At 38.3% G+C, this 25,971-nt stretch overlaps 1 protein-coding gene across 1 annotated transcript in view; it reads right to left on the reverse strand.

Annotated features, from left to right (window-relative positions):
* Nucleotides 1-25,971, reverse strand: part of cadps2 (Ca++-dependent secretion activator 2) — a 249,958-nt gene that overhangs the window by 165,167 nt on the left and 58,820 nt on the right. The window contains 1 exon segment of the mRNA XM_055155697.1: nucleotides 9,710-9,823. Coding sequence (XP_055011672.1) covers nucleotides 9,710-9,823 — 114 coding nt within the window.

Below are 25,971 nucleotides of genomic sequence, written 5' to 3' on the forward strand. Positions count from 1 at the left end.
AGATTTTGGAAAACTCCGGCTTCACGTTTGCGAGTAAACTGAGATAAACGGAGTTTTAGGAGCTGACGCACTGAAAGTGCGACCGATGTTTACCCGTTGCATTGACGAACGACGATGGAAAGGATTCAGAGCAGCAGTCGCATTTCTTCTGATCGTGCATAGGAGCACTTCATAAAACAGCAGCATGTAGAACTTTGTACGCAACTCACCACACATCAGCCTGAAGCAGAAGCTCTGAGCTCGGGCAGCAGCGACAAACACAGGAGCAGTCAGCGCGCAGCTCCTCAAGACGGAGCTGGGGGTCCAGTGTTGGTTCCAGACGGGGGCGAGTAAGACCAGCACGCAAAGAACTGGGTCCGAGTGCTTCAGTGCCGTCATCTGTGCGCTGGTTCCGTGCGGGAAAAGTGAGAATGCACTGTGGACCACAGATCCGGGCGGGCTGCTTCGGTCCTCCGCGCTCGACCGCGGCTGGTTCCAAGGTGGTGCAAAGCATCTGGACAGAAGCGTGAATCCTGTTTGGTTCGTTATATGTTGTCCTGAGCGGTCCGTCTGCGCACGTGTTTTTTTGTTGTTTTTTTGGGGGAAAAAGCGCTTCTCAGGTGGAGGCACCGGACACCACCCCCGCTTAAAGCTCATCTATTTGTTCTGCTGAAACACTTTTCATGTGTTTGCATTTGCACACACAGCTGATGGATCAGATCCATGACTACAGATGAACGAGGGTTTTACCTCTAAAGAAACCATATTAAAACAACAACAAAAAAATCATTCCATTTCCATTTTCACTCATTTTTGAAAAAGCTCCAGGGAGCCACTAGGGGAGTGCTAAAGAGTCGCATGCGGCTCTGGAGCAACTTATAGTCTGGATAATACTGTAGTTAATAAAACAATAACTAGCTCTGTTTTTGATAGTTTAGTACAGGTAAAGTGATGTAAAACAATGCAAATGTATTCAGTGCAATTTAGTTCAAAAAATTGACAAAGTTCTTCCCCAAAATCTGCACGTTGCTCCTAATCACCTTGACAGAGGACTGGTGTGGATCACTGATCACTGGTGATTAGAAAGAGCCTATGTAGCTCTATAAATGAATCTTGATGAAAATGACATTGGTAGACAGACAGATTAAATGTGACTGAGTGACTCTAGACTAATGTCCACTGACCAGCTGGCACACTAACATTATGAACATTTTAAGATATTTTATCAAAATTTTTCAAAACTGCATACTCTAAATTAGACTTGTGTGCAAAATAAGCTTTCGTCAAAGACTACAGCTGATAAGCGGCATGACACACCTTTGACATAGGCAGAAGACCTACTGCCCAAACATGTCAGGTAAATAAGCAAAAGCTTTTTTTACTCTATTTGTCTTGTTAGAAGAAAAAGCCACTGTTATAAAAAGAAGACAAAATTAATTTTCTAAACATAGAGGCACAATTTGCTTAGTTGATTAGAAAATTCTCAGACATGAGCGAGCTGAAAAACTGGATATCAAATTCAAACTTCAAACATAAACATTTTCTTCTGCAAATATGGGCTTTCAGTGTACACATAGTGATAGGCCTGTGAGGGTTTCTTTCTGCCTCTCCTACCCCTCCTTTCCCTGCTCCCTCTTCCCTTCTCTCACCTTATTTGGCTTTTCCTGGGCGGGTCCCCAATTCATCTCACCTGCTGAGCTCCACTCCTGGTCCTCGTCAAGTAATCATCTCCAGCAATAAAAGACCTGCTGACCTGCTCTCCAGTGCCGGATTGTTCCGTCAACCAAGTGGTGAACAACTCAGGCTTTTTGTGTTTTTGAGCATTTTTGAAGATTTTGACTCTTACCTGTTTTCTTTCATCCGTTCCCCAGTTCTTCTGTTTTGGAGCCAGCCTCATCCCGTTACCACCAGTCTCTGTAAGCCTCCAGTCAGCCTCCATCTCCACAGACCTCCCATCTGCAGCCAACCCGGACCCATCCTGCCTCCCCTGGAATCTATCCCCCCGCCAAGACTATTTTTGCAAATAAAATACTTTTTTCCCCTCTGCATATTTGGGTCCGATCAGTGAATCTTTAACAAGGCCTGTCACGATAACACATTTTGAAGTACATCACATTTCCACAGAGATATACTGCAATAACCGATAATACTGAAACTTCTTCACGCCACTGACAAAACTACAATAATGCAAGATAATACCTTGAAAAACCTTTTTTAAATAGACATTATCATTAAAAAGCCTGAGCTGCAATAAATAAATATAATAATCATATCATAATTAGCTATAGAAGTTAGTTATTTAACCTCCTACAGCTCAAATCATTCTGTATTACAATAAAAATATCCCAAATCTCCACACTTTTACAAAGAAAATGAATGCCCGATAAATACTGAGCCCCAAAATATATTAATTCAGCTTTCATACATTGAATGAAAAGTCGATTATCGTGGTTTTGTGCTGTATTGCCCATCTTTTTTTAATGCTCAAGGTCAGAAACATCTTAGCATCTTCAGTTCAACATGCAAAGTTGTCCAATTCAGGGAGATTGTGTAGAATTTGATGTAAATAATTTTGGTTTTGTTCTGTAGTAAGAAAGACCCTAAAGTCTCTTTGAGGGCTGCACTTGTCACTAACACTTAATTCTGAAGAGACGAGGCACGAGGGTCTGATAGCATCTGCAGAGGAATGACTGAAGCAGCAGCTGATCAGGGCTGATAGAGAGAGGAGGGAGGGAGAGAAGGAGGGAGGGGAAGAGAGAGAGGGAGGAGTACAGAGAGTGATGGACAGGAGCGAGGGGAAGAGAGGGAGATCAAGAAAAGTAAAGAGAAGGAAGAGAAAAGGGGATAGGTGATAGAAAAGGAGAGGTAGAGAAAGAGAGGAGAGCAAAAGAGTTAGACAAAAAGGAGAGAGGGAGAGAAGTGAGGGAGGGAAAGAGAGAGGGGGAGAGCAAGGAGACAGAGAAAGAAGGAGAGAGAGCAAGAGTATAAGTGTGTGTGTGAGAGAGAGAGAGAAGGAAAAAGGTGGAGCAAAAGCGGTATGGAGAGTGAAAGAGAGACAGAAAATTGAGGGAGAGAGAAGCGGAAAAGAAAGAGAGCCGGAGACCTAGAAAAAAGGAGGAGAGAGTGAGTGAGAGAGAGCGAGACAAAAGGAAACAGCAAGAGACAGAATGAGACATGGGCAAGGGAGAGAGAGAGAGAGAGAGAGAGAGTCACAGAGGAAAAGAAAGGAGAAAGGAGGAGAGCGAGAAAAGATGAGAAAGGTAAAGGGATTAAGAAAGAGAGAGGGGGAGGCAGGTCTCAGATAACAGCGACTCCAGCTCGAACCAAATCAGGGCTGAGGAAATTCACAGCAACACTCTGCTTAAGCCGAGCTCCTCACACTCACGATGGAGACGAGCAGTGACAGCACAAGGGACAAGATGGATGGTTGTCTACGGGAGAGAGTAGGGCCGGGGCCGGTCTAAAGAAGTCTCAAATCAAGTCTTTTTTTAAGTTTAAAGTTAGAGTTCATTGGTTTTAAAACAGAAAAAGCACTATCCCTTCCACTATAATACAAAACAACAAATCAATAGTGTCTCAAGAGGTCTTACAGCCAATCCTCTGTCAGGAAAAGCAGACGGTTCTGGAGCAGGGTTCAGATGTTTGACTAAATGGCAAATGGTCGAAGTCTGTATTGTTTATGTTCAGGAAATTAGGTATTTTTAATGATTTTGAATTACACAAAATAAAACTGAAGAAAAAAAAAAAAGGTTTCAAAAAAGGTTTGTCAGATTGCTAAATCACAAAATCACTTGTCAGTAAAAGTCAATGATCAGTATACTACCTATATGGGTCAATATGATTTTTTTTTTTTTTTTTTTTTTTTTAAGCCGACACCAATACGTCCAATATACCAATATCTGGCCTGTTGTTGTTCTCAGTAATAGCCATATTTAGCTTTTAAAATCCAGCAAGGCCCATTAATTTATCTCAGGGCCTGTTTACACAAGAAGGAAGTGCCTTTTATTTAGACGGTAACAGCGTTTTTGGGACTTAAAAACACAAAAATCTGAAACCACCCTCCAAAGTGGAAAAGTTGAATACGTCGTATGCACGCAGATTTCCTCCCAAAAACGTTAATAAAATGTGGAATAAAAAGTGACTGTCATCATATAAACATAGACCGTTTACTTTTATATTTCACTTATATAATATAGATTTTATAGTAACAAAATGTATCTCTGATAATATAAAATAATGTGAGGAAAATCTAGGAATGACACAGGCACACAGAGAATTAATTAAATATTGAATTTTTTTTAAAAATCAATAGATATCAACTGATACAATACTCAGACTGATGTACATCACCCATCAATAATTGTCTAGTTTGAATCTGTCTCACAGTAAAACAGTAAAAATGTGGGTTGCTCAAAACTGAGCCATCATATACTATTCAACAAAATATACATTATGCAAAACTGGTCTCACTGACAAAACCTATATTAAAGACTCCAAAAATATGATTTGATATCCGGCTTGGATGAAACAAAATCCTTCTTATTCATGACAAATCATTCACAGGAAATGTATTTACACTCCCAGAATAGACCAGTGCCATTTCAAACTTGTTATATGGCCGTGGGAAGGTGCTGTCCAGCCCTGCACCACATTTCAGCATAACAAGGACACAGCGCTGGCCATTAGAGTGGTCAAGCCATCACATAAACACTGAGGAAAAGGAGGAGGAGGTTAAAGATGAAGAATGGAGAAAACCGATCGATCTTTTTAATCTTTCAGAGACCAATAGTTACATTGTGCCGTAAAGAACCAACTGGAACTTGGTCATCTATGAGGTAGCAAAAGATGAGATTTAATAAACATTTAATAAGTGTTCTGGGAATAGAAAGCAGGTAGGAAGTGTCAAAGCTAACAATTTGGAGGACTTAAAGGTGCACTGTGTAACTTTTTGACTGGGGTTCCATCACCTGCTTATTTCTATGGATACGTCATTGCTCTAACACCACCAAAAAGCAATGAATGAAAATGCAAGTAGCGATTATAAAGATGAAAATGTTATATATTTTGTTCATGTTTTTTGGTGAAGGATCTCCCCCTGCTTATTTCTCTGCTGTTATTGCTTTACCTGGAATATTCCACAGTATGGCATTAAAGAGACCATATTACGCTATGTTATGGTCTGTTATAATGTTGTTTCCTCATTAAACATACCTTGAGTTGTGTATTTTTTTTTCCATTCACACATATTTAATGAAAATTTAAAGGAAAACGGTAGCTGTTAACTTGAAAACTCACTATCACTACATAACACAGAAGGTAGAGCATTTTGAGCGTTGGAGATGTAGACAGACTAATAATATTACTCCAATATTACTGAAATGTGTGACTGAAACAAAACACAATGGTATGTTTTGACAATGTAACAGCATTATAACATGTCTTAAAGCTTACAAGAATACATTTTGTATAATATAGGACCTTTAAACACCTCCATGGAAACAAGCAAGTGACACCATCAGGTCAGGTTTCAAGTAAGATCTGTGGAGAGGTGACCTCAGTCTTAAGAATGCTTGTAGTCAAGGTATTTCTTTTGGCAACAAAAGGCATATGATTAACCTAATGAATTAAATAGTTGAAAAACAGATGAGTGTACATATTGTGCTTGAGCGTGCTATATAGTTTAAATGTACAACACCTGTGGATACATTTTAAATCACAATAGTCATCTAAAATAATTTAATTAAAGAAATAGTCTGCATACTACTGCTTTAGAGAGATGCGGTGCCCAATGGGAACTGACGTCACCGTAAACGTCATCACGAACAGTCAGTGTTACTAAAGCAAAGCAGTCAGAGCAAGGTTTGTCTATGTGTGACCCACAGCGAGTATTGTGTGTCTCCATTGGAGCCAGTGCAAACGGTCGTGTCAGTCCAGAGCAGAGTGCACATATCGCTACATGCTCAAAACGCTCAAACACGCTGACACGCCTGCTTTGCCTCATATGTACCTTGGGGATGATTTAATAATGTGAAACACACTTAAAAAAACAGGCGTGCCTTGCAAAGTAGGTCCTTGCAAGGCAGATTTTTTTTTTTTCATTTGTACCAAAATGACTACACTATGCTGCTGAATTCTACACATACTCCTGATTGAGAAAATAAAGCTGTAGAATTAAGTTAGTACAGAGCAGTGGGCGTGGGTGTCTGTGATTGGCAATATGGCATCTTGAAAATAAGTGATTAAAGATTACTCAAATGTGCATGAATCACTCCAAATACAACTACCAGAGGGTAAATGAGAAGGGGGAAGAGCTATAACATGATCAAAAGCTCTGAAAAGTCGATTTTACATAATAGGTGTCCTTTCATGCCATGATGTGGAACATTAGTAAAAAAAAAGGAGGCAAAGACTTGGCAGACCCTGCACTAGAAAAGTTACACAGTGTACCTTTAGATAATACAGAAAAAAGCCGCTTCAAATGAATGCATTACCCACTCACAAAATACTCAAAAACACTCATCAAGTCTCACCATAATAAAAGCAATTGTGTATGGCAAATTACTGTTAGAATTTAATTACAATTGGGCACAGTTTGGAGAGGGCGGGTGCTGTTCAGTATTGACCCTGAGGAAGTGGATGGTGGAATAAACCATTCCAAAAACACACTTGAGTTCATAATTAGGACTGAAATATAATAGAAACATGCTGGTGTATAATAATGGAGCAGAGATCAGATCTGTTTTATAATTGTGGACATGCCGTCAGAGAATGGTGCAAACTGTGCATCAACTCATTACTTCAGAGAGTTTGAGGCTAAAGTAGAACTGAGGACTGAGTGCTTAGTTTTCAGACATTTTTTCTCAAGTGATTAAACTTTTCCATTTGTGCACAGCCAAATACATCTCTGAACATTAAGCATGGACCTTTTTCTACAAAACATGTCACACTGGGAATAAGCAAGTGGCCCACCAGGTCAATTTACAGGTCAGATCTGTGGAGAGAAAATATATATAAAGCTGAAGCAAGTTTGATATTTTTTACTCACTAGTAATTTGTGACATGAGGCTGATCTGGATCTACACTATTTACTTTAGTTAAGATGTGATATGAAAACGAATATTTCAATTTAAAACTATTCATACTAGACACAGTTTGAGCTGTGCTTTCATGGAAAAGGGGCGTGCCACGTTTGTTCGACCGAGTATTATCAAAGGTGAAGATGTGGGCCATATGCTCTGAGAGAAGAAATTGTATAAAGACACTGATGTAAAAGGGAATATTTGTCAATATTCAAGATGTTAATATTTTATTAACACAGCCAGTATAATATATACACAGCACAAATACTAAAACAACCCAGAATATACCAACCGACTTTAAACTCAAGAAGTGCTGTACGTGGGGATGAAGGGTAGCCAGGCTGGCACCACCTAGTGCCTCTGCTCAATTTCATTTCTCTCCAGTGACTAGGTCAGGAATCAGAATACACTAGAGGGTTTGCAAGAACCCCGGAAATTGTAGACTGTGCACCGGCCAACCATCGAAGAGCTGAACCAACCCGAGTTGCAATAACAGACTGTATTTGACAAAGGAAGTCCAAAGGAGGATAACATTTTTTTATTGCACCTTTAATTCTTAAGTTCACCTCGCAGAAACAACAACTCTCTGCTTTGTTTGCTGTTATGCCGGCAATTACTTACACACCACTGAATGTTCTAGCGCATATATATATCATAAATATATATCACAACCAAACAGCAGCGACTGGTTAAATAAAAAAGCACCCGCCTACTGTCAAGCAAACGAATCCTAATGCTGCGAAGTCAGACGGTTTCCACTAGAGCCCGACCGATATATCGGTTGGCCGATATTATCGGCTGATATGGGCAACTTTAGGCATATTGGCTATCGGCTGATATGCTTGCTGATAGGGGCCGATATTTCACGTGGGCATGTTATACCTCGTTATAAAGCTTAGACTCTCTACATTCTGTTCATTTAATCCAATTTACAGACAGATAAATGTCCTAATATGTGGCTCCACATCAGTATTTATCTACGGAGTCATTTGTCTGTGTGTGTCCGTACTGTCCCTGAACACACCACAGAGTCGCGTCACTCACGTGTGTTTGTTTACACCCGCAGACACAGATCCAAACACTGAGATTATTTTCTTTTTACAGACAATCGGTTTGAGTCTGGATTAAAAGGACATTTATTAGTGCAGATTTGTGATGTGAGGAGGAGCCTGTATGAGCGGTGAGTGTTGGAAATATGTCGACTCTGAAGCTAGTTTTTGTCATTTGTTATGGGTTAGCTGCTGTAGCTCCCGCACATAAACAGACTGTTTTCTATTGGTCTGTTCTAAAGTGACTATATTGGCCGTATATTTGCTACTGGACCTGCACTGATATGTAAATGAGCTGTGAATACACGTGTGAATTATGACATTTGCGCATATAATTAATTACCGCGGCGCGCACGTATTTACGGCTAAAGGCTAATAGCGCTACTTTCTTTACTAGTGATGGGTCAGTCGCGAACAAAATGACTCTTAGAACCGGCTCTTTAAAGGGAACGACGGGAGACTGATCCTTATTGGGAGCCGTGTTTTCTCTTTCTCTCACTTTTGAGCCGAGCCAAAAGAGCCGGTTCTCTAAAAAGAACTGGAATACCCATCACTAGTGTCTAGAATGTGATGCAAAAATGCCATTAAGCCAACCTACTGTCTGTAAATATGATGTAAAGAGGCAGAATAACAATAAATGTTGCCTAAATAAACCCAATTTAAAATCCACCAGAGCCAAACCTAAGTTTTTTAAACAATTCAACATTTACAGTGAATTTTTACATCACTAAATATATCGGCGATTATATCGGCAGCTCCAACTTCCATTATATCGGTTTCATATCGGCCACAGCAAAATCCATATCGGTCGGGCTCTAGTTTCCACACAGTGAAACCGGCTGATGAATTAGGCTAGATGAAGGGACCTCCGAAGGAAACTTCACAGCTAATGTAGTGCGAAGGGCTAAGTAAAATAAGTAGGGACTGGTTCGAGAAAGGACCTTAGGCTCACCTGCGCTCTCTGGTCTTCTGTCAGGCCAAAGCTGCACACTATCAGACAGCAGCAACGTAGATAGCATCTAGTGGTGATATGTGAGAATACAATGGGGCGGGTCAGTCAGTCAAATTACAAATGGTAGCTTTAATGAAGACAAAAGTCCAATTAATTCCTTCAAATGAAACAGTCTTACTACTGGCAAACATTGAAGCACCAAATGGTTTGAGCCATTTCTATCACATCTGAGTAAAATATACCTGCACCAAAAAACTGCTAACTTCAAAAAATAATAGCACTATGAACTCCAAAAAAAAAAAAAAAAATCCATTCAGTCCACTACTTCAAAGTATATTATAACCTGCTTGGATGAGTAAATTTATTTCCTGTGTAATAAAAAAAAGTTAGCCTTCAACCCATTGAAAAGTCTATATATAGCAGCGTGAAGCAGGTGACTTTAAAACCTCTTTGAAATGTTGGACAGAGCCATCACCAGTCTGCAGACGGGAGACTCTCTGAAGACCCAGGATTTCCCCAGGGCTCCTTTTCCTCCTCTTCCTCCTCCTCCTCCTCTTCCTCCTCTGGCATCACTCTCAATAAAAAAAGGAGATCTGAGCCCCCAAAAGCAAAGGGGCTCAGCCTGGGTTTAATGGGCCTACAGGACGTACCTCATAGTAGCTCCTCACAGCGTTGCAGAAAGCCTCGTCAGCCATAATCTGAGTCTCTCCGTTCAGAAACGACAAGAAGCGCTCTTTCACGGCTTGGAGTTGCTGCTTATTAACCTGCAAAAAAAATAAAAATAAATCAAACAAAACAATTCCTTGATATTTGGAACTAAACTCTACATCCACATCTACATCCACTTTTTCTGCTGCTTAACTGTATATGGTGTTGCAGGGCAAACTACAAAAGTATTTGCCAAAAGTATTAGTTTCTTCCCTTAAAGACGCACTTCCTGGCCACTTCCCTTTTGAACCATGACTGAGAAACAGCTGTCTGGGATAGTCACATGCCCCAATGTATTTTTAAACCACATACACTTTCACCGGAATCATTTGGATGATTTTGGGCCTGGAATTTCTTATCCCTACAGAAGTAAAGTAAAAGGAGCCATTCACTTGAAAACTACCAAAGACTGAGACACGACCCTCAGGTGGGTTGCAAAAAAAAGTTTGGAAATACTGCACTACATGACATCATAAGGTGGAACAGCGCATTTTTGGATTTTGGAGATATAGAGATATATTACTCAAACATGTGTGAACGAAACAAAACACAACTCCAGGTATGTTTCTGATGAGGCAACAACATTCTGACATGGCTTAAAGCTCACATGAGTCAATTTTGTGTAAAAGGACCTTTAAAATGGTCACCTGCTTGCTTTAGTAAAAGTGGTGGGCAGATTTTAATTCAAACAGGGCAAATCAAACAACAATCTTGCAGACAGACCCACAGGAGACTCATGAGCTTGCAAACTGTTAAAAGGTTATTCTCTGAGTATGACTAAGACAGAAATGTACAATATGCACTTATTGCACTAAATAATTGGGGTTCTACAGGCAGGGGGCCAGCACACAGATGAATCACCAGCCCATTTAAAATGAGGGACCATTGTTTGTGAGCAGTAGAAGCTGACCCGGACTGGCTTTTGTTTATTCATACAATTTGAAACTTTGGAATTTTCTGACTCATTTTCTTTTTTCTAAATGTGTATAATAAACAGGTTAAAATCACTGTGTAACTATTGGTGAAAGTAAAAAAAAAATAAAAATAAAAACTGGCATGTTGGTCTCTTGGAAACTGGGTGTTTTCATAACAATGATCTCTCAGACAGGGGGGCGTTCCATCAAAGTGGCTTAACAAATCCAGGCTTATCCTAAAATCCTGAGCTGAAAATAGCTCCAGTTCCAGTTTAAGCCTCAACTTGTTCAGTGACAGAAATAAGCCTGAGTCTGACCAAATCTAATTCAGGCCTGGAGTTTAAGCTGCACTTTCTGTGTGCTTGTGGTGACTCTGTAAAGGCCAGATCAATGGAGCAACAACATCACGGAAAATTTGATGTTTTTTATGATCTGATTAAACGAGACAGGAGCCACAAAGCACACCCGCAGAGTTTGATTTGAGCCACAGAACTTTTCCACTCATTCTGATCTGAGGAGCGAGAAGAAAGACACGACTCCCCTCTCCTCTCTTGTTCGCTCCCCCTCCTCTCTCGGTCGATCTGCGGATAGAGAGAAGGCAGCTGCGTAGCGCGAACTCCATACCCTGGTTAATACGCTCAGGGAATGAAGTCGTCTGACAACTTCCCGATGTGCTTTAGTACATGCGGAACTTAAGTTTCCTCATCAAAAACATAGCCAGAGTTGTGTTTTGTTTCATTCACACATGTTTAACACACATATCCTGCATATTTAAGGTGAATTCTTCTCTCAAACAGAAAAAAACTGTTCCACCTAGTGATGTCATGTGGTAATACAGTTAGTGCTCCACTGTGTTTTTAAACTCCATACACTTTCACTTTCACTAGAATCATTTGGATTATTTCAGCCCTGGAATGGCCAATCTCTACTGAAATAAAGGTAAAAGGTAGCTGTTAACTTGAAAAGTACCACTACATGACATCACAAGGCATTTATGCATTTTGAGCTTTAGAGATGTAGACAACCAAATAATGCAGGTGTGAATGAAACAAAACACAATTCCAGGTATGTTTTTGATGACGTAACAGCACTATAACTTATCTTAAATCTCACATGAGTCACTTTAAACTATAGAGTATTTGCAGTGTAATGTCATGTGAACCCACCCACTGTTCAATTCTGTGAAAGGACTATTCACTATCCACTATTACTAGATTTTTTATGTACTCTTTTGATCTTAACACCACTGTTTTGGTCATAGAGTCTTTGTACAGTGCGATATGTATTCCATTAGAATCAGATGGAGATTAGACATGGCAGGACAGATGAGAGAGAGCTACAGTCGCAGATTAAAACGCTTTGTTCAGCCATGACACCAGGTCCACTGACAAGAAGCTCATTAGACGACAAATGTTCTTATTATCACAAAGACAGAAGATGAAGACGGAGCTGCACTACAGACGGGTGGCTACAGTTAACACTGTAAGTCTGAGGGGCCATAAAACACTAGCGCAGTCTTAATAATATTTGCAATTTGGAGCGAAGATTCAGATCAGATTAGAAGGGGAAAATCGCTTTTTCTAGTCTGAATAGGTTTTTGGAAGTTCTTGTTTGGAAGTAGTTTCAAAACACAGCTTTGTGTGTTGAAAGGCTATACAGGGCTACATTCATACCACACTCCATACAACTGTACAACAGCTCATCCTTATATAGGTGTAGATAACCCTATGTCATGTCAATCACTATTTAATCATTGCACTGTTTCTCCTTATGACCTCTTGTATATAGCTTTGTAATACTGTATTACTATATATATATATATATATATATATATATATATACTTGTGCTTTGTTATACTACTGTGTCCAAATAGATTTTTCTACAAGGGAATAAGTCAAGTCCAATGTCCAAGTCTAAGTAAAGATAAAGTAGTTCAGATTATAGTTAGTTATGTTGATGGAAAACAGCTTTAAAAAATGTATTGTCAGTCAGACCATTTTCTTGAAATCTAGACATTTTGCCTGCCATCCAGAACTCATTTTCAATCTGAAGATGCTAGTCTGAGAAGATAAAAATTGATACTGCCCTGAGCTAGATTACTTCAGCCCTAAGGCAGGAGTTGAAGCCTGACACTCCCCTGTCTTTACAAACACATTTAAAAACTGTGTCCTTATATAGCCTGCCGTAACAACTTTCCACTCCATAAAAAGGGATCCACACCATTGTGTCTTTGTGACATATATGGCTGTGAAAAGCACTGTATAAATAAAAACTTACTTGCTTACTTACCATGAATGAGGGGTTACATAGACTTATGTTAGTGAGTGTTACGACCCCTGGCCTCCGGTTCGCTGCCTTGTTTAGTGTGTGTATAAGTTCTTTCTTGCCCCTTGGTGGACTGCTCTTCAGCCACTTCCTGGCTGGCTGCTGCATTCTGGTCCCTGATTGGTGGGGCACTTCTACATCTAGCCAATTCTGTCTCAGCTGTAGCCACCTCACCCTCTTTAAGGAGACTGTCCGTGCCAGTTCGGGACTGCTGGACTTTGTGGCCAGCCTGCCATTTTGTGTCCGTCTCATTAGTGTTGTTAGTCTAACATTGTATGTGAGACACAAGTTTAGTTTAGTTCTATTTTGTGTCTTTTTAGTTGTCACTCAGTTCTGTTTGTAGGTTTATGTGACTTTTGTTTAGAGACATTTATGGTTTTGTTGTGTTTTTATAGACCTGCTTGACCTGTTATTTTGTTTCTTTTGTTCCTTTCTTTCTTCTTTAGGTTATTTTGTGTATATATTTTAGATTCCCTTTGTTAAATTTCTCTTTTACATTCCTGTTCATTAAATTATTACTTTATTTATACCATATTTTTCTTGTTTTTTGTTACTTCCCTTACCCTACTTGAGCTCCTAACTGAGTCAGTTAGTTGATCCAAAAAGTAAAGTCCCTCTGATGTGGAATTAAGTGACTGATGGAAATACATTGTTCTGACATTTTGTAAATGGGGAAACCACAGAAAGATACAAAGTCTATGCGAAATAGACATCCTCAAATTCTATATCACAACCTATTTGAGTTACCTTACATCTGAACTGTCATCAGCTCATCCTCTATACGGCACCACAGCTGTCATTGCAAAAAGTCAAACTGCCGACTGTGCCCAAGTTCACCTGCTTTATCTGAACAGCTTGAGGCTTCTTGGAGAACTTTCCCACATTTTGAAATAGATTTTTTTTTTTCAGCCAACACCAATATGATGACTGCAAACCAATAATAAGTGACTGAACAAGGTCTACAACTTAAATATATAGTGAAGTTCACTAAACTTTTCACAGTTGCTACAACTACTACTGGTATTTCTTATAATCACTGTGTAACATACAGCCAGTTACATTTGACAAGGATTTGTTTTCAATATCACACAATACAGATATATAAAAAAAAGAGAACGAAAAATCCCTCAATATTCACAATACTAGGACTGCAAAATCAAACTAAATAGCAAATTTGACACAATTAGCAAATCACCTTAGGCAAAACACTTCAAGTACAATAATTTCCTCAACTAACAAAATATCTGTTTTATTCTGCATAAAAACTGCTAACCCTTTAGAGTTGTAAAAAATAGTTCTGAAATGTGATTTTTAAAACATAAATCAAAAATCAAATCACAACTGAAAAGCTTGTCAGAAAAATCTGTTTGATTCTTTTTGGTACAGATAGATACATAGATAGATAAGCTTTATTGTCTCTCTCAGTAAATTACTGAATTAATTCAATTTTCATTCATAATAAAAATCCATACATAAAACACATTTAAAAACACATTACAATAAAAGGTAACAGTTATGTAGCCTGAGCTCATCTGTTGGAATTCAGAGAGGCAATGGCATTTGGGAAAAAAACAAAAAGAAAACTTTCTCCAAAGTCCAGCAGCACCATCACAGTCACAGTCCGTCTCGGTGTGTGTGCCTAAAGCCTGTCTGAGCTGTCAGATCAAAGCGGATGTTATTTCTCTGTTTGATAGCATCACGAGGAGCAGCTGTCATTGGACGTGCCCTCCCTGACCTCATCAACACGCTCCATACAAGGAGAAGGGGAAAGGAAATGTCCAGGATGTTAGATATGACTGTGGTAAATGATTATAAATATTAGTACAAGAGCAGTGGCTGACTTTATTTCCTCATTGTGTCACATCCCTGTTAGATAAGACTTGTTTGCCTGGATTTTTTTCCTTGTCAGCCCTGTGGAAAATTGATTTACCACTGGTATTACAAAACAAATAGATGTATTTTTTTTAGAATACATATAGAAGACATTTGTCATCAGTGCCTCTTCTATTCTTTAAAACATGTCCAGTTAACTTGTGACTAACTTACTATTTAGACCAGATGCCCTCCCTGATGTAAAGGCCTCTATTATATAGAAAGGTTGAAACTAGGTCTAGAAGGCTATAAAATAAGGTTGGAAAAATTATATATTCTTGGATTTCAAGCTATGGCAACTGTCATCCATGGTCAGAGTAATTAAGCTGTTATATATATATACCAGATATATGTGATATCTTTTGAATGGGGAAAGGCCCACACAGTGTTCTTCAATTATATAATATATATCTAGATTATATATTTTTAATGATTTTCCATTTGATTTCATTTCATGTTTCCTCATTAAAACAAAGAAATATGTCTAAATTAAAGAATGCGTTAGGTAACTGGGTTCTTCACCTGCTTGTAATGTCTCCATAGTTTTGCCTTTCCTACTATATTCCACAGTATTACAGGTCAGAACAGTGGAGAGGTGACCTCAGTGACTCCGTATCATATCTGCGCCGAGCATGGGTGACAAGCTAATACTTGCTATCAAAATGCCATATTTACATCGGAATTGCCAAAGAAAATGCCCCGTCTACCTGATGGCTCATGCATCCTTTCCACTGAGCTCTGAAAGTGAAAATCCCATAAATGTCATTGGCCTTGTTTTCCTGCCCGGTGGACCACAACCGATGCATTTGTGGAGTGTGGGAATTTTAAAGTGCATATGACAACTTTTCATGGTTTTCTAATTATCAGTCATGTGGCAAAGAAAAGTAAAAAAAATATTCCATATAAAATGTAAGAGACAATTTACGTCCAAGAAACACAACCTAACAGATTAACACTACAGAACACACAGTTAACAAAACAGAAGTGGAGTCATACATGACAAATATTTTAACTGACTCCTGTGAGCTTTTAGCCATGTGAGAATGTTGTTATCTCCTCAAAAACATACCTGGAGTCACAATGTGGGCCTTTTAACCTGCCTTTTATATATAAATAATTACAAAAAAAAACCCCAGCTAACTCAATCTGTGTATCATTTGTTCATTTGTTTTTCAAAATAAAACCAAAAATAAGAAAAAAAAAAACCAAAAAACTATTTTCTTCATTATTTGTCTCCAAAACCAAAATGAAAAAACTGATAATGATTAGTTTTTTCGGTTTTCGATTTTGTGTTTAAATGAATAATGGAAAAACGGATAACAGCTGTTTCCCGTTTCCGTGACTTAAACTGTGATGCCGGACTTTTGCGCCACATATGGACTGATCCCAGGACTAAACCAGGACTAAACCAGGTCCGAAACCAGACCGGGACTGAGACCAGGACTGAGACCGGGTATGGGACCAGACCAGAACAGAGAAAAGGACTGAGACCGGAAACAGGACCAGGACTGAGGCCAGGACCAGACCAAGATGAGACTGAGACCGGGACCAGACCAGGACTAAGACCGGGACCAGACCAGGACTGAAAATGTCCTGGTTCAGTCCTAGTTCAGTCCTGGTTCAGTCCGTATGCGGCGCAAAAGTCCGGCATCGCAATCACGGAAACGGGAAACAGTCATTATCCGTTTTTCCATTATTAATTTAAACACAAAATTGAAAACTGAAAAAACAAATAGTTCTCTTTTTTTTTTTTTTTTTGGTTTTGGAGACAAATAATGAAGAAAATAATAGTTTTTTCCCATTTTCTTATTTTTGGTTTTATATTGAAAAACGAATGAACGAATGATACACGGATTTAACAAATTTAACTTTAACAAATTTCTTCTTTCTGCTGATGTCCCATATAAATCCTTATAATCTAAATCGACTAAATGACTAAAGGCCTACAATGAAATTAGTAGTTTATCCTGGCCTGTGCAATTTCCATGACTGACCAGCTGTGGGGTATTGGCAGAATATATGAAGGAAATTAAACCATTCGTCTTGTGTTTGTTGTTACAGTGCCAACCACCACAGACCTCCACAGAGTCAAAGTGGCAATTTCAGTTATCTGCGGCCGACAGCATTTCATGTGGGCTATTCCTCCACCGCTGCCTTTGAATGCCCTGAAAATGACATCAACACAAAACCCAGGTTGAATTTAACGTTACGCACAAAGTCATGACCGTCTAAAGTGAGTCATCCGAAAAACAGGTGGGAGAAATGAGCGTGGAGCTTCATTACAGATAAGAAGTCAGCGGCAAAGGTACAAAGCAGGATTTGCAGCTGTAGAGATTTTAAAGGGCAAAACAGCATGATGTTTGACAGGCAGGTACTGAGTATACTATACCTTTTTAAAGCAGTTTTTACCTATAATCTTTACTACTTTATGTTTACCTTAGACAAACTTTATTGATCCACAAGGGAAATTATTTGGACGCAGTAGCTCACACATCACAATACAAGATAACAAAGCGCAAAAATATAAATGGTAATAATAAATTCAAAATAAGTAAAAAGTTCAAATAAAATATAGAAAAACAGTAACACAAATATATCTCTACAAGAGGTCATAAGGAAAAACAGTGCAACGATTAAATAGTGATTGGCATGACCTAGGGTTATCTATTATTAAATCTGAGTTGTTGTACAGTTGAACGGTGTATGGTCTGAATGTAGTCCTCTATAACATTTCAACACACAGCTGTAATTGGAAAAAACGATCTCTGGTATATAAAATGATGCTCAATGATGTTCTATGTACTCATTAGCCTGCTCAAAAAGACAAATCTTGGAAAAACGAAGGGGCTCCAGACCTTAAGAAAAAAAAATCGGTGCCAAATATCGATGCTTGGGAACCTCCTTCCGATATCATCAATACCAATATTGGAACTGATATACCACCCATCCCTAGTCACAAAATATTGGCTTAAAGGTTGTATAGAGGATTTTCCAAGGAACGAGAAATCCAGCGACTGTTTGTCCTTTTTCAAATGTTGTGCGCGCCACCCCCCCTGCGTGAAAAGTTTTACATATGAGGTAACTGAACATATTCTTTACTTCACTGTGATTGGTTTGATTATTCTGCCACTCACACATAGTATGACAATGAGTGACCAATATGATGAGTGGGTGTTGAAAAGTGTCTGTGCTTTTGTATATTAAACATCCAAACGGTCCCAGATATAAAGTCCTCTCCAAATTGGCAGATGGTCACACACATCGATTTTGACATTTTTGTATTTTTGTCATATTATAAACCCTAAGTGAGCCTCTACATGTTCTTCTTATTCTTGGCCATACTCCTGTTTTTGTAAGTGCATCCATTTATTTATCAAAGCTTTAAGATATAAGTGTACAGTCAAATGAATTGGGAGTTGGATTAAAAAGGGCATCTTGTTTATTTCAAATTAATATGCAAATCACTGCATGCAAGATAATATTGCTATTGTGACCAAAGGAAAAAGCTACAGTTGTAGAGAAAAAAGTGGTAAAAATGTGTATGTTATATCCATATTCAAATACCACATTTGGTGCATTATTTAATGTTTTGTCCTTCCAGTTATAAATCAGATGTTACCTCCTCACGGTTACTTAATTTACTTTTACTTGAACAGTACTTTTCCCAAATACTTTTTTATTCCTGCTTCAGTAATATCTTGGACCACTACTTTGTACTTGAGCAATATTTTGAAGTAACATTACTCTTACTTGAGTACAATTTTTGGACTCTACCCACCTCTGGCCATTATGAAAAATGTACAAATTCACTAATGTTATATTTTTTGATGGATTCACTTTAATAATACCATTCAGACAGTCTTTATGAAATCCTTTTTCCCATTAATGGACACATTAATTCAATAAGCCCAGCTGATCTGATAATAAAATGGGATTAAGTGGTGCATGTAAATAAGTGGCTTGCGGTTTGTGAAATGAAATGAGTCTGAGGACGTTTAAAGGGACAATGCCTTACAATAAAAGTAAATAGAATCACACTTTCATTGAGGAAGCTTTGGGAAATGTATTCACCCAATCAGAGTAATGGCCCGAAAGAGTTCTGCTCAAATAAACAATTATCAAGCTAAATGGTTCATTAGGAGCGTTTTAAATGAATACACCACACAAGGAGACAAGCAGAATGCATCTGCTTTCCCATACTTATTGGTTTGAGCTGGATTTCAGAGACAGAAAACAACTGGAGACACTTTTATTGCAATGGAACAACTGGCAACGGCTACCATCAACTATAACTCTTGATTCTAAAACTACTGCCATTACTACTTTTAATGGAGAAACCTCCTGTTCTATTTCAGTGTTTCTCAAAAAGTGGTTTGAGTATTTGCTTTATTTACAGCTAAACCTATGAATTTTTTGAGCACCTTTGGGTTGATCATTATTTAGAACTACCTTATTATTCAGTTTAATCTAATTTTAGACTTCCCTGACCAGCCAGTCCCTTCTACATTCTGTTCAAATCCAGAAGTGACTTGAATTGGATCATAGAGTGTGAAAAATCTCTGTACAGTCCAACCACAGGCGCTAATTTGTAGTATGTGTCCCTCAAATGTGCAAGATGTCTCCTCTCCAAAATTTAGAAAAATAATTCAGAATGAAATATATAACTCTTTTTCCCAAATTAAACAGTAAGTGCTTTGATTGTTGGTTCGGTAGAAGTTCACACTATTTTCTTTAGTTTTTTCACCCTTTTTATTTTTATTTTTTTTACTTGTAAGCTGCAATGTTTTTACCAGAATGGAGCCTGCATCACTCTGATTCATTAAATCACCTGTCAGTCCATACCCTCTGGAATCAGGAAGACAGGATACAGCTCCAGATCCACTCGTCTTCGTTAAGTTTTGTGAAAGCGTGTGGCTCTTGCTGGTCAGGTTAACTATAGACCATGGTTAGCCCCAATTTACTCCCGATACAGTCTGGGTTTAGATCTACTTGTGCTCAGAAAGCCAGTTATTTGCTCAGGTGGAACTTAGTGGGAAAGCATCAGCAAGGTGACAGGAGCTCAGAGTGTATGTCTACTGATCTGAAGATTGTTGGTTTAAATCCCGCTCTTGACATAATAATTACTGAGTTGGCGGTGCAATTCCAGCAGATGAATGCTATTGTTGTGTCCTTGATGAAGACACTTCAGTCACTCTGCTCTTAGTGTCTGCGTATACACTTGTGTATGAATGTGAGTGGGTGAGGTGAGTGGTTACTTGCTGAGCGCTATATAAAAATGTAACCATTTACCATGCAACTAAAGCATTTTTAAAGAGGAATTGCCTCCAAAAAGTGATAATGAAAATTCTGAAAGTTTAGTCAAGTACCGTAAAATACCAAATAATAGCTGAGTTTCAGTTAACCGCCGGGCTCCCTTTAAATGCCGGGTTCAGGTATATAATTTGATAAATAGCCGCCGGTTCCAAGTAAACACCGCGTCTAATGCAGTCTAGTCCAGCAGTCGTTCTGGCTGCTGCCGAGGAGGCTGCTCAAACTCCCATTTCCCTTTTTTTTGTGCTTTATTTAACCAAGATATCATGATTAGTGCAGCTACACCATAGTGAGCATGATGTTTACAGCCGACACAATAGTAGTTTAACTTCAGTTCAGTCCTGCCTTTACGAAACTGATTGTGTGACTCGGAATGGATAGGCTTTATTCTCTGTGCTGTGTCCGATCATCCTCACCTTCACTAAAAAAAGTGGCAGAACAGATGGCATTGCTGTGAAATCCCCATTTCAAAGTGACTTAAGAAAGAAAGACGACGCAACATAGTAGGCAGGAAATGGAAGCAGTTTTTAAGAGTTTTGGTAGGCAAAGTAGTCGCCAGGCCATCATATAAAACATGTAAATTATAGCTGTACTGTTTAAACGAATTTGAGTACAATATTTTTCTAATTTTGCTGAGCAGATTTTTGTGAGGAAGGAATTAATCGCCTGCTCCAAATTGCAGCCTGGTCTCAAATAAATGTCTGTTAAGTGATTGAAACAAATAAACACCCCAGCTATTATTTGGTATTTTATTGTTTATTTTTGTAAAATATTGCATTAATTTTTCATAAACACCATAGTGAAACAGGTCACTGTAATAAGCGACAAAAGCTTTTACACTAAAGTCCATCTTAAAAGACCACTGTCGTACACAAATTAAGATAAAGTATTCCTCAGCATTTCCTTACTACCCCCTAAAAGTTTTATATGTGGTGGTCCTGTGCACTAACAAACTGAGGAAGAAAAACATGTTTGCAGTTTGGCAAGAGCTTTGACCCACTGCCCTCAAAGCACTTCAACACCACAGAAATCACACCGTTTGAACGTGTGGGGCTGCTAGCAATTCAACAACATCACATAGAGTCGAGACCCTTTCCGGCGCTGGTTTGGATGTGTCCCAGAGCACTCTTCAGATAAATGCATTTCCTGGTCAAAAGGGAGAAAAAAAAAAAAAAAAAACAGGAACCAAATGTAACTTTCACTCCGAGCTGACAGGACATTTTTCACAGCCGGACTTCGGACTGTTGTGTCTTGTTACATGGGAAAAGTGCTTTTATCGAGGGGGAGGCCATTACAGAGGCACCTGCAGAGAAGCTGAGAGGACAACATGAGAGGACGTAAAAAACATCTGCAAAAGTGTTGCGCAAGTTAATATGGCAAATCACAAAATACAGTCAGGTTTATGGCATTACATTAGAATTTTTTTTATAACAGGGTTTGCAAAATCTGAAAATCCATGGCAGATTTTAACTATATGAATGAACATATTCCAAAGAGTTAGCTGAAGATTTGTTTGTTTTGTTTGGCATTTATTGTAAAAAAGCAGATAAAACGAAGTCATAAATTAAATCTGTAAATACATGGTTTCCTAGTACTTTTTTCTGCATACATTTCTGCAGTTTGGGTCAGATACATGGACATACTTAATAGTTTTGAGCGCTTTCGTCAAGCCCCCTTTTTAGTTGAATAATCAGTCTGCAGGACATGTCTTTAGTCGACTACAGCTCTAAACATATGTTTAAAAAGTACTATTCTGTTCAGAGTGCAATTTGTAAACAGCTCCAAGAGAATAAACTTTGGAGAGAAGACAGATATGAAAAATGTTTTATATTATGGAGTGTATTGTAAATGTAGTTTGAGAAATAAAATGAGACTGAAAGACATTTTTCAGCTAAAGGAAAATTGTGGAGAGACTGAAATATGAACTGATAAACAAATACAAGAATCCTATGCATTTATCCCTTGTTTAGGTCTGAGGTCTAAACTAGAGGTACAAGATTTTTCTATAATATGACAGGAGGTTTTGATGTTTGCAGATGACATTCATATCTAAATAATTGCAGTTTTTGTGGTTTGATACAAAGCAGTGATTTGACTGCTGTATTTCGTGCATCCCTACAGAACTGTCAGGTACATTTTGTGAACTACTGAACTAAACATTTCACAATATTCTGTTTCCATCTCTCCACATACCTCCTACAATATATTCTAATATAGGCCATAACTGCCAATTAGTACTAGTACCGTATTTTTCCAACTATAAGTCGTACCGGACAATAAGTTGCACTTTTTGGGCGAAATCTATTTTATACAATCAGACACCAAAACTGACATTTCATCTTTAAACGCAAGTTATAGTAATAACAATATAACAGAGAACAACAGGCTGTTAACATCAAATATGAACAGTTCTTCAGATAACTATATCATAAACAACTGAACAGGACAAGTTTACCAAACTCTCCATCTCACTCCAAATCACTAAATCCATTGAATTCTTCATCCTCGGTGTCTCTTCTGAGCAACTCCATGACCTCCGGAAGTAAACAGTGTGCCGCTTTCTCTTCTGTGTAGCTCTCGTCAGTGTCAGCATCAGTTACAGTTAGAATTATTCCAGCCTTTTTGAATCCCGACACGATGGTTTCGGTTGTCACTGAAGTCCAGGCTTTGTCGATCCACTTCCAGGAAAGTTGCACTGCGCACCCTCCTGGTTACTGTGAAGCTATGTTCTCCATCCCCGCTTTCTGCCACTTCCTCACAAGTTTCTCACTCACAAACTTTCTTTCAGCTGCTTGATTTTCAACTGAATATTTCACTACTTGCAGCAGGACATAGCTCTTTCTGCAGAAGACATGTGCAATAGAGCAAAGTGACAGTGGTACAGGAGTAATAGGAGTAGCAGATACTGACACACAAGCCTAGAGCGCCCTTTTGCAGCTGTCAGTATGAATATATTAATATACAATTTGCGCCTGATTATAAGTTGCAGGACCACCCAAACCATGAAAAAAGTGACTTATAGTCTGAAAAATATGGTGGTAGTAATATTGTAAATGCTCGAAATTATAAAGTGTATGAAATTACAAATATTTCCCCACTAACCTAACTAATTTCTCTGCAAACAAATACTTAAAGAGATATTGTGTTTGAGCCTACTATATAGTTAGTCATTATGTCATTTAGACAATATTGATTTAAAATGATTTAATAAAAGAAACTAGTCCGCTGACCATGTTAGAAAACTGTGGCTCCCAATGGGAGCTGATGTCAGCGTTAACTTCACAACATAGAGCAGCTGCACATTACACTAGCGAGTAGCGGATTTTATTTGTACTGAAATTACTATGTGATGCTGCCAAATCCTGTATAAAATCTGTATAAAGATTACACAAACATGCATGAATCACTCTAATTACAACATCGAGATGGGAAATGATAAGAGGAAATAACTATAATTTGGTAAAAAGTTCTAAAAAGTCAGTTTTGTCTAATAGGCCCGCTTTAAGTTTGCATGTGTCAGTGGGTAGGCCTATGTTCATCTTTGCACGGTATCTCCTTACCCAGTTTATAAATAGAAATAAATTATAATTATTACATGTACTATATGGGATTTAATTGTATACAAATCTGTATATTTGAGCCTTATCCGATTAAGTATTTTTGCTACTTTAATTATCTTGAAATTTGATTATTACCATTTATTTGCTCATTATTATATCATAACATGTGGGCTACTGTGTCCAAGTAATTTCCCTTGTGGATAAGTCTGAGTTATTACTACGCTGTATTCCTTCAGTGTTTTTTCAGATGTGCCATGGCTCGCTTGTGTACTGTTGCCATGGTCGCAGTGTCATCAGTTCAGTCTGACAGCTGTGTCTTCACTCGGACATGACATAAAGCTGTCCCCTGGGATCCCATGTATTTTGGTTCTATAATGCCTTCTGTCTCTGGATTCACTGCACATTAGATTAGAACTAGTGTTGTCACAAAACATTTTAAAATAGATTTCAATTCGAAGAGGTAGACTTAATACTCAATTGTGATTATATTTAAACAATAGAATGTCATTTTCAACATTAAATCATAGTTCTTTCTTTTGTATTACCATGTGGTCTTTTGTAATCCTGCAGTCATCTATGTAGGTTCCATAGTGGTCCATGGGTGTATACTAATGTATGTGCTCTTATATAGCTCAAGATCATTCTAAAGCTATTCAGGAAAGGTTCATTTGTATCATGTGACTTTTTTAGGACTGATACTTGCTCAAACAAAAATTAACAAAGACAGAGCAAATCAACTCTAAAGTGGTTACAAAAATAATATTTCTAGATATTTCCCAGACTTATTCCAACAAACATGCATTGGAAACAGATCGTATATAAATTTGAACCGATAATTGGGTCTATATAACTGGAAAAGGTGTAGTTCATCTCCAGTGCCCCCTTGGGTGCTGCTTAAGTGTTCCCACCACCGAGTCCTCATGAATAACACAACTGCAATAATCATTTCTCATGTACAAGTCTAACAAGTCACACCATTCACCAGATATTGACGTCCTCAAGTGTGACATAGCACAAGATACAATGGGAGTTTCTTTATATGGGTTATTCATTATAAATAAATGATGTTCCGGTATCAAACACACTAAGGATACTTAAATATATATTTTTCATACAAGCAACTTAATTATATATCTATTTTTAGTAACCTATCTAGATCTAGATAGAGAACAATAACACCCACTTTCAACACATTTTATTGTTCTGGTATTTTTCTTTCAGCACCAGTGTAGTAACTTTGAGTACTCATACCTACAAAAAAATATCCCTTTAATCATCCTGTGTTGACCAAACCTTGAGCAAACATTTAATCAGTTCAACACACATTTACAATACTTTTTGCCTTTTTTGTGTCACATATTTCAAGCCTGTCAGAGGATTTGTGGTTACCAGGGACCCAGAATACACACTTCAATATTTTATAATGATATGACTCTAGTTACTGGTGAATTTCTCACAGTTCAGTTGGGTGTAATTAACAATCAGGGACACACATGGTTCATTTAAAAAAAACAACAACAAAAAACAGGTTGATGGGTGGTAACAAGGGAAAAAAAGGGAAAAAATGGACATAGCAAAATAGCAGATTCAATTGATCAGTAAGAATCAATAAGCGAAGCTCTAAATTTACCTGAGATGAGAAAAATGTCAATTTGTTTGTAAAGAATGCATGACAAAAGAACTCCTTCGTTTCACATGAGTCACTGAAACAAACAAATCTGATTGCATGATCATGTTTGGTTCTGGCTCGAGATGGGCACGAGGACGAGACAGAGAAATATCACTCTGGATTTGCCACGCCAGATTTTTTGTGACAAGCTTTGGTGCATGATCCAGGTTAGTAGCTAAGTGAATTTCAAAATTATAGTGACTGCACAGCAGAGCAGCCAGTTGAACTGATTGAGTGAGCAGAGAAACCAAGCCAAGCTCCAACAGTCCACCCTCTTCTGTCTCAGTGCAGTGGATAGACCACACACCTCTGAATACTAAGGTTGCTGGATCAAGACGGCATTGAAATTCAGTATCTGGCTGTGTTTAGTATTGACTGAAACAAAAAGACATTGACCACCAGACACCCCAACAACAGTACAATTAGCATTCTTCATCATTAATATGAAAAGCACAACACTAGACAATATGGTTTCATATGTGAGCAGAGGAAATGAAAATCAAAAGTTATACTAACATAATCCCAGCTCACTGTCTGTAATATGAGTAGAAGA

This window comes from Boleophthalmus pectinirostris, unplaced genomic scaffold (assembly GCF_026225935.1).
Source record: "Boleophthalmus pectinirostris isolate CB_2022bp ecotype Guang Dong unplaced genomic scaffold, ASM2622593v1 HiC_scaffold_2, whole genome shotgun sequence".
NCBI lineage: Eukaryota > Metazoa > Chordata > Actinopteri > Gobiiformes > Gobiidae > Boleophthalmus > Boleophthalmus pectinirostris.